The sequence below is a fragment of the Chironomus tepperi genome, unplaced genomic scaffold (assembly GCF_022539635.2).
Source record: "Chironomus tepperi strain 1889 unplaced genomic scaffold, CSIRO-AGI_Ctep_v1 contig_486, whole genome shotgun sequence".
Lineage (NCBI taxonomy): Eukaryota > Metazoa > Arthropoda > Insecta > Diptera > Chironomidae > Chironomus > Chironomus tepperi.
This window is the reverse complement of record NW_027226608.1, coordinates 877,767-898,389: the sequence shown is the minus strand read 5'-3', so window position 1 is coordinate 898,389 and position 20,623 is coordinate 877,767. Positions and strand designations below refer to the sequence as shown.

Below are 20,623 nucleotides of genomic sequence, written 5' to 3'. Positions count from 1 at the left end.
AAATAATTGCAAAAGTGATAGACTTTTTTTTGTGACTATTGTTAAGATTTTAAGAAAATACAGAAGATCAATTACGGGGGGATTAGTGGAAATGGCTGGATTTTAAGTGTATGGACAAAACTGAAGGTAGGATCGCCATCTGCTGTATTATTGCCGGGACGATGCTATACTTTTCATCCTTGCTGCTGTGTCCCGCCAAAGCAAGCGAAAATCCTCAGGCTACCTTAAGTGGAGGTGTCTTCTCAATTCAGTTCTGTCAAATTTGAAGATTAAGAAGTTAAATGAAGTAGAATAAGAAATCGGAACAAAATTGCGTCAGACAGTTTTTTATCAGATTTTTGGCAGATTTCTGTACAAAACTTTGTAATTTTAGTAGATTTTCAAAAAGGTATGTCAAAATTTCAGCAGATTTTTTACAAAGTTGTGATTAATTTCCCAGAATCTTGTCAGATTTTTCATATTTTTCCCAAATTTGTTTGGAATTTCAATGAATTTTACCAGAATTTTCCACAATTCTGCTGGAATTTCAACGGAATTTTCAAAATTTGTCCAATTTTGACTGAAATTTTATCAGATTTTACAAAGTTTGCAAGATTTTCATCGGATTTTTTAAAATTCGGACAGTTTTAATTGATTTCTTGCTAGAATTTCATCAGAATTTCACTAAAGTTTCCCACAATTTTCTCAAAATCTTTTAAAATTTTCCATAAATTAATCTCCAATTTCCCCAAATTTCCCAACCCAACTCCCAATTTCCACCTCCTTTAAATTCTCCCCCTCAAAAATCTCAAAATTCAACAATCCTTCCAGCAATAAAGAACAAAACAAAACTTCCTTTCATAATATCCTAAATTCTAAATTCTTGTAAACACATTCAAAATCTCTTCCACGTACTTATGTCTTCAAGCTATATTAACAAAGCCATTACATGTGCGTGGGATTCCCAAAACATTGCTAAATTATTTGCATTAGAACACGACAAAATCAATTTGTTTTAACAGCAAAAAAAATGGAGTTTTGTGAGATAAAATGGATTTTTTGGGTGACATGGGAGGAAGTGGGGAACCTGGGTGATGAGGGACAGTAGTATGTAGGTGTAGAAATGCCATGAATCGTGTGTTGTGTGCGGTTTTGGTCGAGATTTAATCATAATTTGTTTCATGGTACAAAACAGGTTGTTTAGCACTGTTTAATGGCATTTGAGTACTTAAGCTACTTACACACACCTTTATACACATACACACACTCACACACACACAAACAAACCCAAAAATCCCTCATACAAAATATTGAATAATTAAATAATGAAAAAACTGTCGAAAAAAAAAGTTGTTATGAATGAAAAAGATGAATTTTCATTTTCTTGGAAAATTTGTTATTTTTAAAATTGGAACATTTTCTCATTAATTAAGCTTATTTGCACCCCCACACGCACCAACCAATTTTCCCGCCAAAAAAGTCTTAATGATTCATAATTATTTAATGATGCTGGAGGCAGTTGTGAGAATATTGGAAGGAAAATGTGGTGGATTTTGTAGGAATATGCTGAATTCGAGGAATATTGAGGGATGAGTGGAGGGGAAAAGGGGGCTAGGGGTCAATTAGAGTTGTAAAACAGGCATCTGTGACAGGCAAATCCCGTACAAATATTTTGAAAATTTGTATGGTTTTGTAAGAAAAACTATACAAATTATCAAGAATTTGTACGGTTTTTGCTTGTCACGGGAGCCTGTTTTACTACTCTGGGGTTAACTGCAGCTCCCCTTCTCACAAATTAGACAAAATTTCAATTTTTCAATTTTTTTTTTTGAGAAAAAATCCAAAAAAAATCTCAAAACTGTTGCGATTCTTACAAGAATTTCGTTCAAAAATAGGGTAAAAAAAATTACCCCATCCCCAACTCCCCCAGATGATTCAAAAAATTTAATTTTTGAGTGAAAACTCCCCAAATTCTCAAAAAAATTATAGAAAATTGAAGAATTTTGTCCAAAAATTGATTCAATTTTGTCCAAGATGACCCCAAATCAACCCCAGCTCCTCCTTTCTCCCTCAGCTCCACTTCCCCCATCCACAGTTCACCTTTCCTTCCCAACCAACCACATCAGTCCCAAAAAGTCAACACATCAATAAAGAACAAAAAATTTCATTAAAAGTAAACGAAGTCAAAAAAAACCACGAAACAATAGCAAAACTAAAATTGTCGAAACAAAGAGTCGAACATGTGTGGCATGAATAGGTTTGAGTCTAAAGTCAAGCCGCATAAATCTGCAGTACAATGCGAGTGTGAGTGAGAGAATTTTGTAGTTTTAAGACACAATTTGTTTGTAAGTATTTTGAGAATAGTGTGGCATTTGTGACTGGTTTTGGAATGAGGTTGTAGATGGAAAGAAAGGTGGAAGGTGTGGGGTGAGTTAGTGGGGAGGTGGGGAAGTAGGGGACTTCCTAATGATGCAGGAATGGACAACCTGTGTGCCAAGGTTCACCTTAATAATAAGCTTCAACCAAGACCACAAACGACATGCGGCTTATGGCTATTTCAAGAATTTTTGACGGTACATTAAAGAGCCGTGACACGCAGGTTGCTAACTACTGTCCTAACAAGTCCCAGTTAGATGACGGGTGGGTGCATAAACCCTCAAAATAGACAATGAAACAATTTTTTTACTTGTGATTTATGAAAATTACCTTTTAGTGGCTTAAAGGTGCGAAAAACATTGTTTCTCGCCAAACTTTCTTGTTATCTTCTGGGAATGAAGGAACAGGAAGGGATGGCGGCAAGAATGTAAAATTTATGAATTTTATTTCCCTCAAAAAAGAAGAAGTTGAAGGAAGAAAAATTGGCGGTTGTGGACCCAAAAAAAAAATCTAAACTTTTTGTTGTTGTTGCTGCATGTATAGGAACAAGGAACAAGTTAAGAAAGGGATGAAGAACTTTTATTGTTTTCGGGAAAAACACAAAAAAAAAGGTTTTTCTTATTTTAAAGGAAAAGCTCATAAATTTTTTAAGAAATGTTCATTATAAAGATTGTCATGAAAAGATATGAAGGAACAGATCATAAAGTAAGAAGAGTTGGGGATGTGGGTGGGTGCCTTAAATGAGATTAAATGGCTTAAAATTAAAGGATTTTGTTTATTAAAATAACTTGGAATTGGATGTGGGTGGGAGGGAAATTGGGGATGGAAAATTGAGGAAATTTGGAAAATTTGAAAGAAAATTGAAAATTTTTTAAATTTAATTCAATAAATTTTTATATAAAATATTATTAAAAATTATAAAAAATTAATTGAAAAATAATTAAAAATTTTAAAAATTGAAAAAAAAAAATTAAAAAAAAAACTTTAAAAAATTTTAAAATATTTAACATTGAAACTAAATTTAATTAAAATTTTTCTAATTTAAAAACTACCAAATTTTCAATTTTTTAAATATTTAATTTCATTTTTCCATCAAAATTTCACACGAAAAATATTAAAAAATTGAATCTGATCCACAAAATTGAATTCGATCCTTAAAAAAAAGTCACAATTTTTCCAATCCTTAGATCAGCTTACGTCTTATAAGTAAATAAAGAAAAAAGAAAAATTTAAATCAAGACTCTTTTTTGGTTACTCATATTCCATTAACTTAATGCTTTTTAATGCTTTTTATGCTCACTTTTCATCATCATAATCTCAAAATATGATTTTTTCCCCCTCCGAAGTTTCAATTTTCTCGCCTTTTTTTTGGTGCTGTTGCTGCTTTTTAACCACGCATTTATTTTTGTATGTAGGAAAATTGTGAAAATTTTTGAATATTTTGTTCGAATTTTCAAAATTTTCTAAATAAATTATTTAAAATTAAGTGAAATTTTAAAACAAAGAGTCGAAATTGAAATAAAAAATCTTCAATTTAATAGTTTTGTGACTTATTTCGTCTTTTGACTCCCCTAGACACCCATAGACATCCCCAGATACTCTTAGATACTCTCACATGTCCTTAGATACAACTAGAACTAAAACTAGAGCCTCCATATTGCCTATAGATTCCCCAAAGCACCCCTAGGCACCCAAAGACACCTCCAAATCCCCACAAAATTCACAAAATCTCAAAAAATTATCAAAAAAACTCCCAAAAATCAGCTCCAAATATAAGAAAATATTGACAAATGTGCGACATTTTAATAAAAATCACAAAAAATTTCCACTCCAAAAAAAGCTCGCTTTTCTTTATTTACCCCGAAAAAAAAAGAAAGAAAAATATTTAATTTTCCCGACTTTTCTTTTCAATTTTTCACATGCGATAATCTTGAATTTTCCATCAATTTTTTTTCAATTCCTTCCTTTTTTTGTGTGTATTTGAATTATTTACACTTTCTTTTCAAATTTTTGTGACATCTTTGTGCTGCCTGCCTGCTTCTTATGCTGCTTATGCTTAATATGTCAATGGATAAAAAAGTTTCTTTTATTCGCGATGTATTCAGGTGGAAATTTGCTTTTTTTGTGATTTTTTTGCGTTATTTAAAAATAACTTTTTTGTTGGCTTTTTTGGAATTGATGAAAGGGGACTGGATGGGGTGGGGTATGGGGTATGGGGGTCTTTTGAAATGGGATCATTGTAGAAATTGAGTGGAATTTTTTAGACAATTTTATGAATTTTTGAAATTTAAATAAAATTTTTTGAAATTTTAACGGAAAAATTTGAATTTTGAATAAAATGTTTAAATTTCTAAATATTTTTAAAAATTTAAATTTATTTTAATTTCATCAATATTAAAATAATTCTTTAAAATTTATTCATAAAGCGCAATTTTCAAAAAATATTCAATTTTAACTCAATTTAAATCAAATTTAAATAAATCAAAAAAAAAAAGTCTCAAATTGAAATTTACAAAGCAAGCTTTTGAATTTCCAATTCAAATTTTTCCCTCCTTTTTTTGATTCAATTTTTCTTTTGTAAAATTTGTAACAATTTGATTTTGTTTTTTGTCATTGACAATGAATAAATATGTAAATAAAATAATTCAGTGAATAACTCTTTAGTTTCCAGTGCTGGGCAACCTGTGTAATGCGACACTCTAGACTGTTACTGTGTCAACATTGTCTGTGATTGTGTCATGTGTCTGTGACTGTGTCTTGTGTTATGTGACTGTAATTGTGTCTCTGTCTGTGACTGTGTATGTTGCTCTGACTGTTGCTAAGTCTTATGTGTTGTGTCTGTGACTGTGCCTGTGAAAGCAACTATTACTGTGTCTGTGACTGTTTTTATGACCGTGTTTGTGACTGTGTCTGTGTCTATGACTGTGTCTGACAGTGACCGTGTCTGTTGCTGTAACTGTGTCTGTAAATTGTGTCTTCTTGTGTCTTGTGTATTGTGTCTAAATCTGTGAATGTGTCTGTGACTGTATCTGTGACTGTTGATGTGACAATGTCTATAACTGACAGTTTCTTTTTCTGTGACAGTGTGCAGCTGTGTCTGTGAGTGTTTCTGTGTGTTGTGTTTTGTGTTTTGTGTCTGTGACTATGTCTTGTGTCTTGTGATTAAATCTGTGACTGTTGCTGAGTCAGTGACTGTAACTGTGACTCCATCTTGTGTCTGACTGTGTGCCATGACACAAAAAAGGTTGAGCACCACTGAATTAAGTCAAATTCAAAATTCAAAGCGAAGAATTGTTGCTGAGAGACACAAGAAAATAAAGGAAATTGCTAAGGAAATTCAAGCAACAAAATTTGAAAATCAGCATCAAAAAGAAAAGTTGGAAAATTTCCACACAAGTGAGTAAAATCTGAAAATTCAGTTGTAACTTTACATCCACAACAAGAACGACAAACTTTTTTTTTTATGCTGCATTTTAGAAAATAAACTTTCGATAATTAATGTGCAGCATGAATTGTGTTATTGAAAAAGTGCTGAACAAGTTTGACATGCAGGATTTTAGCATCAAGTTCCTTGTGCCTTGTGCCTTGCTTGAGGAAATTTTTCGGTTGTTAATTAAAAACTTGACGCAAATTTATTGGAACGGAAGGATTTAATTGACGGAAAATGGAAAATTTGAGGAAATTTTTGGAAAAATAAAAAAGTTTTTTTTGATGTTTTTTGGATGGAAAATTTATGGGAAATAGGGGGAATATTCGGAAGTTACGTAACTGTAGAAATGGCTCTTTTAGACCCCATAATGAGCCACATGTCCCTTTTATGGCTCTTATTTGACGACCATCCCTCAAAATTCCCATTCCACCCAAAATTCTTAACAATCCATAATCAGCATACAACCCCAAAATAAATCCAAATAAGCCAAGATCCTCTAAATCTTCTTCCTTCCTCAAAAAATTGCATTTGAATCTTCCAAGAAGTCAGATTATTTATAAACATTTTTATGCTCATTCACTTCCCTTTTTTTTCTCATTTTCTCATGACAATAAAAGAATCTCGCTTCATTTCCTTCTGTGCCTTCATCTTCCATCCATTCCATTCTGTTATCAAACACAACAAGAGTAAGGAACAAGAAGCACAAAAAAAAGAAGAATTTTTACGATTTTCGCATTTTTATTGTGACTTTCGGTCATAAAATCCACAAAATCATCATGAAATGGCATCAACGATGACTTAAAGGATGGACAGACAATAAAAGTCATGAAAAAAGAAAAAAATTATGAAAAATTGGAAATTTTGTGGAAGTTTTTGGAGGCATGGAAGAAGTCATTGACTTTTAGGGGAGTGGGGTAGGGTTGGGAGGGGTTTTGGGGGGGATGGATGGTATTTGGACTCAATTGGACTTAGAATCCAGTTTGGTCGGAGTTCAAAGGGTCGAAGCAAAATTGAGGGAAATTTGGGAAATTTTGAAGGTTATTGACAGAAAATTTCGATTTTTCCTTAAAAGTTGTAACTTATTTGGAAAGGTCTGAAATTTTTCCGAAACCAAAAGTACCAAAATGTATCATTTTTAAGTTGTGCACTTTTTTACAAAGCTGTGTACCCCATTTAAAAGTTGTGTACACCTTTACGAAGCAAATCTTCTCATTTTGAAGTTGTGTAACTCATTTTATGAAGCTGTATACTCAATTTTGAAGCTATTCATCGCTTTGTACCCCTACTTGGAGCTGATCACCTTATTTTAAAGCTGTGTTCTTATTTTTTGAAACTGTGTAGCTTCATACGAAGCTGTATTCTTAATATAGAAGCTGTGTATCTTAGTTTAAAGCTGTGCATCCCTTGTTGAAGCTGCTTATCCCTGTTCTGAAGCTGTCTAACTAACTTAGAAGCTATATACTCGCTTTTGGAGATAGTTGGGCCTATTCTGAAGCTATCTATCTTTCTGAAGCTACATATCTCTTTCAGAAACTGTGTTAAGCTTTATTGAAGCTGTTCACCTCGATTTGAAGCTGTGTACCCCTTCTCAAAATTATATACCTTTTTTAAAAGCTGTATACCTGATGTTGAAGCTGTGTATCTCTTTTTCGAAGCATCTTATGTAATTTAAAAGTTGTGCACTCCTGTTTTTAGCTGTGTACAGCTTTCTGAAGCTATTTACTGCTTATTAAAGCTGTGTACTTAATTAAGACCCCATTTAGAGGTCCTCAATCCCAATTAGAAGCCACATGCTTACTAATCAATGCCAAATTTGCTCAATTTCAAAGCAAAATTCCCTCTAATTTCACCCCAAACTACACAAAACACATGGAATCTTGGTAAAATCCAAGAACAAAAGCCTCAAAAAACAGCAGCAAAAAAAGTTCTGACAAGAATCATAAAAGGAAATAACATTTAATAATCCAGTGGCAGCATCGTGACTTTATTGGCGGGCTTAGTAATAAAAATAAAGCAAAAATTTTTGCCCGAAAGGCTCAGAATATTTTTCTGATAAGACACAAGCCAAAAAAGAAGGAAGGAAGGAAGATTCAAGGGCAGAGACAGCACCAAAAAAAAGGTCGACTTTTGTTCTCAATTTAAGTTCCACATTTGCAACTGTTATTTCCTTTTATTTTTATCGTTATTGCTTCGGTTTCATTAAACTATGCATGAATATCTTTTTGATCATGTTACTGTTACTGCCTGTTAGGCATTTAAAGTCATTTAAGACATTTTCTTTTTTTGAAAAAATATTTAAGGAAGTCCATAAGTTTTTATTGTAATTTACTTCCATTTTTATGGGGAAATTGAGGGGGGTTTTTGGGTATGGATGAGGAATTGAGAGATATTTTGAGGAATTGAAGGATATTTTGAGGATATTTGATGATCAAATGACTTGATTCCTTGGATTAAGCACACATGGACCTATTGTCACTCGGAGAGAACGTCTTTACTCTTCCTTAAGATCGCTTAACATCAGCACAGTCTAATACAGTTACCATACACATAAGGGACCATCTCCTGGGCGTCTATTTACATCCATAATCAGTTTGTAGATTAAGTGACTAAATTTGACTGTTTAAATTGGTAATTGATGAAATTTGATTATGATTTGTAAGCATTTGGCTAGATTCAATGAAAATTGATCATCTAAATTGGGTACACTGCTTCAGAAAAGCGTACGCAGCTTTAAATAAGTTGATCAGCTCCAAATAGGGGTACAAAAATGATAAACAGCTTTAAAATGAAACACAAAGCTTCTTAAAGGGTTCTGCCACTTCAAAAAGTAGCACGAAGCATTGACATTGGGTACACAGCCTCAAAAATGGGGTACACAGCTTCAAAAAGGGGTAAATAGCTTTTAAAAGGGACACACAACATCAAAATTAAGGACAGAGCTTCAATAAGTGGCATACACTTTTAAATAGGGTTTCGCAGCTTCAAATGAGGGGTATAAAACTTTAAAAGGGGTACACAGCTCTATTTTAAATTTGTCAATCTCTATAACTCTTAAGAAAACAGTTAAAATGCTCAAAAGTCACTCAAACCATTCAAAAAACCTCCAAAAATCATCCCATTTCCAATAAAATGCAGTTCATCACTGTCATGATCCACCAAAAAAATAAGCTTTAATCTTATCTCTTCCCAAAACCCCCTCAAACAACTTCTTTATTGCCATAAAAAAAAGGAATCAAATGAATCCATTCTTTTTTACCCAAAACGTTCAATGAATTTCCAACAATCGAAAAACGTGATTTTATTAAAATTTCACAGAAAAAAAGGGGCACAAAATCAGTCGCTGTGTAACAATTGGAAGTGGAAGTGGATTTTTTGGTAAATGAGAAATGAAGGTCAAGTGCTGGTACGTGACCATGAAGTGCTGATTGTCGATTAATTTTCCAACACTTTTTTCAATAAATTCGTCAAAAATTTGCCCAAAAACGCCCAAAAATGCCCAAAAATGTCCAAAAATGTCCAAAAATCCCCAAAAATGCCCAAAAATGCCTAAAAATTTGTCCAAAAATGCCCAAAAATTCCCAAAAAATACCCAAAAAATGCTCAATAAATTAATAATCCACAAGACATAACTTCACGTACGTCCAACACACACACACACACACACTCGATATGGATAGATAGGAATTGACTCACGTACACACATGTGCTACATATAAGAGCATCTCTTACACATTCGTGATTATAATATTAAAAATATGATATTTATTCGTCATATTTCATCAATCATTTGGACGTCCATTACATTCAGTGAAGTTCTTTTTTTGTTGAAATATCTTACAGCAGGGGTGTGCAGCTTTTGGGAGATTTAGAGGGAAAAAGTGGTGAAAGCTTGAATATTAGGTTAAAATGAAGAGATATGTAGCTTTAAAAATTGAGTAATCAGCTTTAATAATGAGTAAACAGCTTCCAAATTTGAGTACTTAGTCTACGATTGGGGCACACAGCTTTTATAAGTGGGTACACAGCTTCAATAAGTGAATAAGTGGGTACAAAGCTTCATAAAGTGGATATACAATTTCAACAATGACTATTCAACTTTAACAAGGGATATACGACTTTTATAAGGGGTACAAAGCTTCAAAATAGGGTACGCAGCTTTATCAAAGGGTAAACTGCTTTCAAATTGAGTTTATAGCTCCATAAAGTGGCACATAGGCTCAATAAAGGTACAATAAAGGCGATAAAGGGGTACAAAGCTTCATTAGGGGTATGTCGTTTCGAAAAAGAGTGAACAGCTTCAAAATAAGGTTCAAAATATTAAGAAGGGGTACACAGCTTTTAAAGTGGGTACGCAGCTTCAGTTTATGGGTACAAAGCTTCAACATCAGAGATCAACATTCACCAATTATCTACATCCAATCCATCATTTTCCCCTCTTTTGATATTTCACATCCTAATCCAAAATATTTTCATTATATTTTTCATCATCACAGTCAACAGCACAGTCTATCCATTCATTTGGTTATGTAATATCTTTAAGATGGCTTCATGTGTATCATAAGACAGCACACACAAAATAGGCAGCACAAAAAAAGCTTTTCATCATTTTCTTTCTATCATTATCATCATTCAATGCCATTTCCTTTAATTTACTTCATCTTTCATATCCTCTCATGAGGACTCAGTTTTTTTTCTGTTGTGATGTCCATAATCAAAATATGTATTTATTGAAATTAATCGTGGATAAGTGGAATGGAGTGTGAGGGAGGTGACGGTAGAGTAGTCATGGATAATAGTTTTGGGTGGAATTGAAGCTTTAATTGGGAATCGAAGGATTTCAAGATGAAATTGGGAATTTAGGGGATATTTAAGATAATTTGGGGATATTTTGGAAATATTTTTGGGGAATTTTTTAGATTTTGTGGTATATTTTGGAGATTTTAAGGGAAATTTTGGGGATTTTTAGGGATATTTGGGGATATTTTGGGATTTTTTTGGGGGGATATTTGGTGATTTTTTTGGTGGAATTTTAGGTTTCTTAATGGAAATTTCAGGTTTTATTTGGGATATTTCGAGGGATATTTTAGGGATTTTTTTTGGGGATATTTTGGGGATATTTTAGGGATATCTTCGGGATCTTTTGTGGATTGGGGTATTATTGGTAATTTTTGGTATTTTAGGCAATTTTGAGTTTCTAGGGATATTTAGGGATATTTTAGGGATAATTAGGGATATTTTGGGGATATTTTTTGGGGATATTTTAGATTTTTTTGTGGAATTTTTAGGAAAGTTTTGATTATTTTTGGTAATTTTTGGGATTTTGGGTTTTTTGGGTATTTTTTTTTGTCTTTTTTGGATTTTAAGGGATAATTTGAAAATTTTGTGGATATTTTTTTAATTTTTGAGCATTTTTGTGACTTTTAGTGAATTTTGAGGATGAAATTGAATATTTTAGCAATATTTGGGTATTTTGCAATCCCGGGCAGTGCCACTCCAACCTTAATTACCCCTACCTGACCCCCCATCCCCAATCCACCCCACCCCAAATTCAATCCATTAACCATCCCTTCCTTATTCACAACCATTTAACATCCAACAACTCCACATATGCCCTTTTTAGTAAAGTAAACAATGCCTTTTTTTTTAGAGCTTTAAGCTTCACAATTTTTTACTTTTTTATGGCTGCAACATGACCTTAGCATCTTTATGGAAAGTAAATAGAATAAACAAGGCTTTAGGGCAACTCAAACAGTACAAAAAAAAAAGGTTTTTATTTTCTCAATGGATATTCTAAAGTGGATTGGAAAAAAAGGAACTGCTGCTTTTGTTTGAACGCAGCTTTTTATGGATGTATGTAGGGTTTTCAATACCGGTATCGAAATACCGGTATACCGAAATTATTTGAAAACCGAAATACCGGTATTGAAGATTTTCGAATACCGGTATTTTCGGTATGGAAAAATATAAGGGAAATTTTAAAGTTTTAGTAAATTTCCGGTAAATTTTAAATTTTTTCTATTAAATGAAACGCTGAGAATTTGGTGTTCATAAAACATAACCAAAAAAATTATTTATACTCGTTTAATGTCAAATTATGTGTTAAACTTAACATATAAATTTTACATTGAACCAATAGTTTTAAAATTGTTTTTTAACTGATTTTAGTTTTCATTATTAAAAAAATGATATGCACAATAATGTTTCTGAGTTTACAAAAACACGTAAAAATTAATCATCGAGTGGACATTATCTTCCCATTAGTTAGTTAAAACGTATTTTCGTCTTCTTAGGGTTAGTTAACTATTTTTGCATTTATTAACCGATAAGAACATATGAAAAATAGTTCCAATAATGAAAAATTTATAGTTTTTTGTTTGGAAAACTTTAAATTTTTCCTAAAAAAGAAACAATTTTTTAAGCTTTTTTACTTGATATTACACAATTAAATTGATAGTTTGAAGATTTATTAAAAATTTTAGTAAACGGAAAAATTTCAAAAACGCAAAATTTTAACAATTTTGTGACTTTAGACAGCAATTTGGTCTGAATTTCGGATACCGGTATGATACCGGTATACCGGTATTGAGATTTTTCAATACCGAAATACCGGTATTGAAAATTCGGTTCGGTATTGAAAACCCTAGATGTATGGATGGTGTATGTGGATTGTTTATACAATAAATGTAAGGGATATAGACGATTAGTTTATGATGCGAAGTGTGTCCTTGTGGGAGGATTTGGGATGGATGTTGGATGGGATTTTGAGCAGATTTTGTGAAGAATTTTGGCAGATTTTTTGAAATTCTGCTGAGAATCTGGAATTTGGCAGGAATTTTAGCGGATTTTTTTTCAGGTAATTAAAATAATTTTCTGAGAATTCTGGTTAAATAACCTTAAAATTTGACTGATTTCAGTAATTTTTCAAAAAATTTTGACCAGAATCTGAGCGGATTTTTTCAAGATTTTTGGCGGACTTTTTTTTTGAGAATCTAATTTTTCTTTTTTCAAAATCGGCAATTTTTATCCAGGATTTTAGCTTAATTTTCAAAAATTTGGATGATTTTTGGTCAGAATCTGAGCAGACTTTTGTCCATGATTTTGACAGATTTTTTTTCCAAATTTCAAACTGATTTTTTCAAACTTTTACAAGATTTTGTTCAGAAAATTGGCTAATTTTTGGCAGATTGTTTCAGATTTTCGCCAGAATTCTGCCAGAAATTCCCTAAATTTCCCCAAAATCCCCCACAAGGATCTCAAATTTAAAATCAATCCTTCCAACCTTTCTCCTCCACAAAACAAAACAAAACATAACAAAAAAACCCATCAAATATCAGCAACAACGCCATATCGCATTCCATTAAATGAATTATCATATTATATGTACCATTTATGTATGTGCTGTATTGTGTATTTAGGATCGCAATTTTCCCCATGTTTGTCGAATTAATTTTACACTAAATTGATATTTGGGTCTCAAATCATTAAACTTAGTCTTGCAGGATTACATTAATCAACCTAAAGGCGATGTTTAAATGTTTTTTGTTTTTGTTGATGTTTATGATGGGATTTTAAGGGGTAATTAGGGTGTATTGTAGGATGTTTTAAATTATTTTGGAAAAACACGAATTAATTTTGAGATTTTTTGAATTTATTTTTAAATTTTTAGGTTAATTTTCTCAAAATTTCATGAATTTTAACACTTTTTCATGAAGTCATCCTTGCTGTTTATGTCATGACACTGACAATTTAAAGCAACAACGGTGAAATACAAAACTTTTCAATTTTCTACCTCAACAATGACAATTTGTGTTGTTTTTTTGGTGTGTAAATGTGTTGAATTTGCTGTGTCTTAATGCAATTTTTGTGTATTTTAACTTTGTCATAACATCAAAAATTACTCAAAGTTATTCGTTGAGTGTCTTTTCGGTTTAAGATGTTTTAATAATTTTTCACAGTCATCTAGGAGAGAATTATCACCCTTCTCTTCGAGTGTGCATCCATGTTTCTTCTCTCAAGTGCGCTTTCTCCTTCCAAAATGCGCCCTACCTTCCCATAATACGCCTTATCCTCTCATAATACGCCTTTTCCTCCCATATTGCGCCCTATCCTTCCATAACACGCATTATCTTCCCACAATGCGTCCCATCCTCTCATAATGCGCTTTATCTTCCAATAATGCGCAATTTCTTCATATAGTGCGCTCTTTTTACGCTTTTAAATGCGCCAGAACTCCAATTAGGCACCTCTACGGGTGTCCTAACCTCAATAGTTTTCACAATTTCTCTTTAAATCCCAAAAATTTCTAACAAATGTATCCAAACTCAAATTTTTTCCAGCATTTTTCATCCCCAAAAGCTCCTTGAACTGTCTTTAACTGGCTGTTGTTAAAAAAAAAGCTCAAATTCCAACCTCAAAAAAAAATCTCTTAAGATCGACAAGAAACAACAAAAAAAAAAATGACAGACAGAAAAGTAAACTTTTTTTTTCATTGTGTGCTATATTCCTTGATGGAAATTAAGAGGCAAAACAACAACTTTTTTTTCCGTCTTAAATTAATTTTTTTCTCCCATCTCATGTTGTTCTTCATGCTTCCATTTTTCTTGTGTGTGTGGATTTTATTTGAGTAAAGACGAAAAAAGATTAAAAGCTTGCATGATGAAAAATTTGTTGTGTGTTTAAGGAAATTAAGCCGTCTTCTTTATTGCTTTACTCTTTTTTTTGGATTAAGGAAATCATTTTGGATTTTTTTGGGAAGTTTAAGAGGGCGAACAGTGGGTGGATTGGAAAAAGAATAGGATTTTGGTGTCATTTGGGTGGTTTAAATGTTAATGAGCGCACTATAAGAAAATAATGCGTATTATGAAAAGATAATGCGCATTATGACAAAATAAGGCGAACTATGAGAATACAATGCGTATTATGAGAAATTAGAGCGCATTATGAACAAATAGAACGCATTATGAAAAAATAGTGCGCGATATGAGAATATAGTGAAGAATTTTACACCAATTTCCATAAATCCTCAAAATTTCACCTCTAAAAATCTCTTCCTACTCTCAAATAAATCATCTCAATCACAATCAAACGAGCCTTAACCAAACAAAAAAAGTGAAACTTTTGTTCCTTCTTATTTAGCTCCTCCGAGCTGCTTACTTTCCAATTTTCTTGCTGTGCGTCTGTGTCAGACTTATTTTTTGTAACATTATAATCCATTCCTATGAGCTCAATGATATCTCAATTTTCTGTTCCTTAAATGCCATTTTTTGTTGTTGTTGCTCACTTAAAACTAGCAAAAAAAATTCAATTTTCTCTTTTCTGGTTCTTATTTAAAAAGAAGAGATTTTTCTCATTAAGAATTTTTTTACGCTACTCATCCTAAATTGCGGAAAATTTTTTCCTCATTTTCACTTTTCTTTGTGCTTGTGTTGGTGGAAAATGAAGTAAACAATTTTGAGGAACTTTTTTTGAGCTTTTTTTGTGAATATTTTGTGAGAATGGAAGCTTTAAACTGAACATGTCCATTGAATTCTATTCAAATTTTGAAGGGTAAAGTATTTTATGAAACTGAACGTGTCCTATGAACTGAACTTATCCCCACAAAACTGAACTTATCCAAAAAAAAAAAAACTGAACGTATCCCTTTGAATTGAACGTCAGCCTGATGAACATCAAATTACATTTTTTCAAGGATGGCAATGGATGTCAAAATGTGTTTATTTTAACGTCCATTCAATTAGAAGTGAGACTTCCTTAATATAGAGCAATAAACAGCTGTCAGTTCCACTACCTCCTACACTTTTTGGTTTTGTTCATTCACATGTTTGTTTTTGTAGTGAATTGTAAAAAAAATGGGAGCAAAAACGTGCTTGTTGGATGTTTGCTTGAGGATGGAATGAATGAGATGAAATTGAATGGATGAAAAGCAGGACATGCTGAATGGATTTTTTTTTTTTGTGGAGAATTTGTGAATTGACGGTATTTTTGGAGATTGATAACTGAACGTGTCCTTCTAAAAACTGAATTCATTCTTCAATAATTGAACAAATTTTCATTCAAAATTAAATTTGTCCTTAAATAGCTGAACTTGTCTTTAAGTAACTGAACGTGTCCTTCAATAACTAAACTTATCCTTTCATAACTGATCTTATCCTTTGATAACTGAACTTATCCTTCAATATGTCAATTTTTTTCTTATTAAAAACTAAACTTATCCCTGAAAATTTGAACATTTTACAGTAAATAACTGAACTTATTCTCATCAAAAAACTGAACCCATCCCTCAATAATTCTTAGAATCCTAAACAGCACACATTTTAACACATCAGACAGACTTTAAACATAATTTTGCATGATTTACATTCCCCCCACAGCACACATTGAGTAAAAGAAGTAAAGTTATCGTGTCAGATCAAAAGCTCGATATCTGTTATTGTCAGTCTCTCTCTTTTATCTCTCATAGCCATTTACGGCAAACAAACACAAACAGCAGCAGCAGCATCAGATATGTTGAGACATACTCGGGGCAAAAATAGACATACGAATCGAAAGCAGATATACATTATTTTTGAGAAATATGTCGAATCAAAATGCTCTGCATTGTTGAAACACGTTTTGGGGCTTTTTTGTTGTGTTTACGAGAAGAGTTCATGGACATGATAGGCAAGGGGTACGCAAGGGGTTAAGATATGGATGGAAAACTGAACTTATCATGGCAAAAACTGAATTTATTCTTCTGGAAACTGAACTTATTCCTCTTAAAACTGAACATATTCTGCTTAAAAATTGAACAAATCCATCTAAAAACTGAACGTATCCTTTTGAAAACTGAACTTATCCTTCTAAAAACTGAACTTATCCCTCTCAAAGCTGAACATATACTTTTAAAACTGAACCTTTCCTTAAAATTGAACTTTTCTTTCTCAAAACTGAACTTATCCTTGACAAAAACTGAACTTATCCTTCCATCAAAACTATTAATTCAATCTATCAGCCCCTGAATAACCCATAGCCAATAGCCACAATTACACACACACATATCGAACAAAAACAACAAAACTTAAATGAAGTTACATAAATCTTAAACGAGGAACAAATACGAAACGTGAAGCAATTTAACCAGAAAATAGAAAGTATTATGAATGCTATTTTTAGGAATACAGACAAATAGACAAAATAGGACAAAGAAAATCTTGAGAATTATTTGTGGATGCTTAATATTAAAGCTATAGATTTGGAAAATATGTAATTGTAATGGATAGTTGAGGAAGTGGACTAAATTAAAGGTTTGTAATGGAATTTGAGATTTTTGGCTTTTTTCGTAACTGGACTTGTCCTTTTGAAACTAAACATGTACTTAGGAAACTGAACTTGTCCCGATCAAAACTGAACTTGTCCCGATCAAAACTGAACTTGTCCTTTTTGAAACTGAATTTATCCATTTTGAAACTAAACTTGTCCTTTTGAAACTGAATTTGTCTCTTTCCAAACTGAACTTGTCCTTTTTGAAACTTAAATTGTCCTTTTCAAATTGAATTTGTCCTTTTCAAAACTGAATCTCTCCTTTTTTAACTGAGTTTTTTATTATAAAACTTAACTTGTCTTTGTTAAAACTGAACTTTTCTTCATGAGAACTGAACATATTCTTCTAACAATGATCGTATCCCTTTCAAAATGAACTTATTTAGTTAAAAATGAACAACTTTTCCTTTGAAACTGAACTTATTCCTTAATTATTGAACGTAACCCATGAGTCTTAAAGAACTGAACCTATCCCTTCATACCAAGAATGTCCCAAAATATAAAATGCTTATTTTTTGTGCTTTTTTTTAAATTAAACATCCCAAAATCCCAAAAAATGTCTTAAAAACTCACCTCTAGCTCGTGACTTTGTCAACAATTTCTGTACAATGCTGTCATACTGCTTCTCATGTGCCACACCAGAATCCTTAACTAATTTCTCCTTAATAGCTATACAAATTTGATTTTCAGCCAGTAAATCTTCAAGTTCCTCAAATGCCTTAACACCATAATTACTTTCCTCATATATAATCGATATGTAGCTCCATCCCATCATTTTGACAATTTCAACCATTGCCTTAACTTGATAATGATCGGATGGAATTGTTCTTGAAAAATATTCAAATCGCTGCTTGTTGGACAGCTCGGGTGATGTTGAGAAGAACGAGACCTGAAAAAATTGGAATTAAAAAAGTTTTTACATTATTTTTTATGCTTAATGTTGACATTATTGTGCGTGTCGCGTGGATAAAATATGATAACACAAAATGTCTTTTATCATTCTTTTTTCTCAAATGTTTTACAAGGTGCTGTGAGGGAATGTTATGGGCAATTTTGCGCTTAATTTATGATTTTTTATGATGTGAAATTTACTTTTTCGCGGGCTTTTTTTTATTGTTGTGATTAAGCTTCTAAGTTGAGCTTTTGTGTTAAACTTTTGGACCTTTGAAGGATTTTGTCAGAAATGCAAGATGCATGAGACACACAAGATCCAAAGACACATGAACACAACATCACAAAAACTACAAAAGATACACGTGACATGCATGACATATAAGATACAGAAGATACACTAAATTCGACAGAGACACACGAGAGATACACAGAGACACACACACAAGAGATGCGTATATGACACACGAGAGAAATATAAGTGACACACATGAGATGCATAAGAGACATAAGATGCTAGAACTCAGAGACACAGGAACACAATGATACAAGAACACAAGACATGAGATACGCAAGGACACAAAATACGTTTGGCACAAGGCACATAGTTTACACAAAAGACACAAGACAAACAAGACACATTAGACATACAAAACACATGACACATTAAACAAAAAGACACAAAGACGCAAGGACTTAAGGACACAATGACACAAGCCATAAAATACACAAGACTCACTCAAGGCACATTCCAGACACACATAAGACACAAGATGCACAGGAAAACAAGGAAATAATACATAAAGACACAAGACACACAACAGCACAACGACACAATGACATGAAGACACAAGACACATATGTCATACGACACAAGTGACACATAAGACACGACACATGAATCAAAAAAAGAAATCACAAGGCAGAGGACACAATGACATAGAACCACAGGTTGCAAGGACAGGACACAAGGAGACATGGATAAACCGACACAAAGGATACAATGACACACTGACACACGACACAAGATACATGATGCATGACACATGACACAAGGACAAACAAGACACAAAGACAATATGACATAAGATACAATAAGACATAAGACACAAGACACATATGTTATGCAACATAAGACACAGTGGTACAACGAAACAACAACACAATGTCACAAAGACACACAAAAATCCCCAATTTCCATCTCACCTTTCCTCAATCCAAAACCACACAAACAACAACAACAACGTCGAAAATTCCAATAAAAAATTACAATTTAATTATTTTCGTCTCTCTCACTCACTCCCACAGCATCCCCCGCAGTGTCTACAAACAAACCACCAAACAAAGCATCAATTTTTATCACCAAATAAACCAGCAACAAAAACACAGCCGCATTGACAGCTTAAACAACAATTTATTTTCTTTTATCGTTCAAGATAACAAAAAAAATGACGTCGAAAATTTGTCGACACATCCTCAACAATCATCATCATCATCATCATCAAGTCGCAAGTGCCATTCATTTTTACAGTTGAAGACAACAAGCAAGGAACAAGAATTTGGTGAAAATTAAATGAAAATTGTACACAATGGAGAACGATGAGTACTGAAAAATATGTGTGGAAGCTTATAAATCCATTAGTCGAGTACGAAAAAAAATTTGGAGATAAATAAGAAGAAGTGAATGTGGAAAAGCACGAGAGATAAGGGAGGAATGAGGGGAATATGGATATGGATATGGATATGGAAGAATGAGGATGATTTAGTCTTTGTGTGTCAATTTAAGGTAAACAATGGGATGGAAACCATGTGTCTTTAAAGCTGAGCGTTACTCAGTCCATGCGTCTTTATGGCTGAGCGTCACTCAGTCCATGCGTCTTTGTGGCTGAGCGTCACTCAGTCCATGCGTCTTTGTGGCTGAGCATCACTCAGTCCATGCGTCTTTATGGCTGAGCGTCACTCAGTCCATGCGTCTTTATGGCTGAGCGTCACTCAGTCCATGCGACTTTGTGGCTAAGCGTCATTTAGTCCATGCGTCTTTGTGGCTGAGCGTCATTCTGTCCATGCGTCTTTGTGGCTGAGCGTCACTCAGTCTATGTAGCTTTGTGGCTGAGCGTCACTCAGCCCATGCGTTTTTGTGGCTGAGCGTCACTCAGATTCGTGTGTTTTTGTAGCTGAGCATCATTTTGCCCATGCTTCTTTGTGGCTGAGCGTCTTTGAGGCTGAGCGTCTTTAAGGCTGAGTGTTTTTAAAGCTGAGCGTCATTTCCTTCAAAAAATGCGCTCCATATCCTCATCACTTCCGCAAAGCATTCCTTCAATATCCCCAAACTTGTTCTTATTTTCTGCAACTTTATGTCAACCTAACTCAAAATATAATCCGTTTATGTAGACAATTTATACACAGATATGTGTAAAGTTTGGTGTCATACATGAGCAGCTAGTGAGGATTTATGTACATGAAATATGATTAAGTCGTATTAATTCTCCATTTTTTTTGTTCCTTCCTCTTCCTTCCTTCCTTCAGTTAATAATCCTACTTATTTGTTTTGGGGTTTTTTTTTTTCTTAGAATATAATTTGTAAGAATGATGAAAGGAAGTGGAAGGAAGGAGGTGGGAGTTAATGGAAATTGATATGACTTGTTTCAA

At 33.0% G+C, this 20,623-nt stretch overlaps 1 protein-coding gene across 1 annotated transcript in view; it reads right to left on the bottom strand.

Annotated features, from left to right (window-relative positions):
- Positions 1 to 20,623, bottom strand: part of LOC139099887 (metabotropic glutamate receptor 2-like) — a 149,982-nt gene that overhangs the window by 23,800 nt on the left and 105,559 nt on the right. Inside the window, exon 4 of the mRNA XM_070652437.1 lies at positions 17,657 to 17,972. Within this exon, the coding sequence (XP_070508538.1) occupies positions 17,657 to 17,972 (316 nt within the window). The remainder of the gene's footprint in view (positions 1 to 17,656; positions 17,973 to 20,623) is intronic.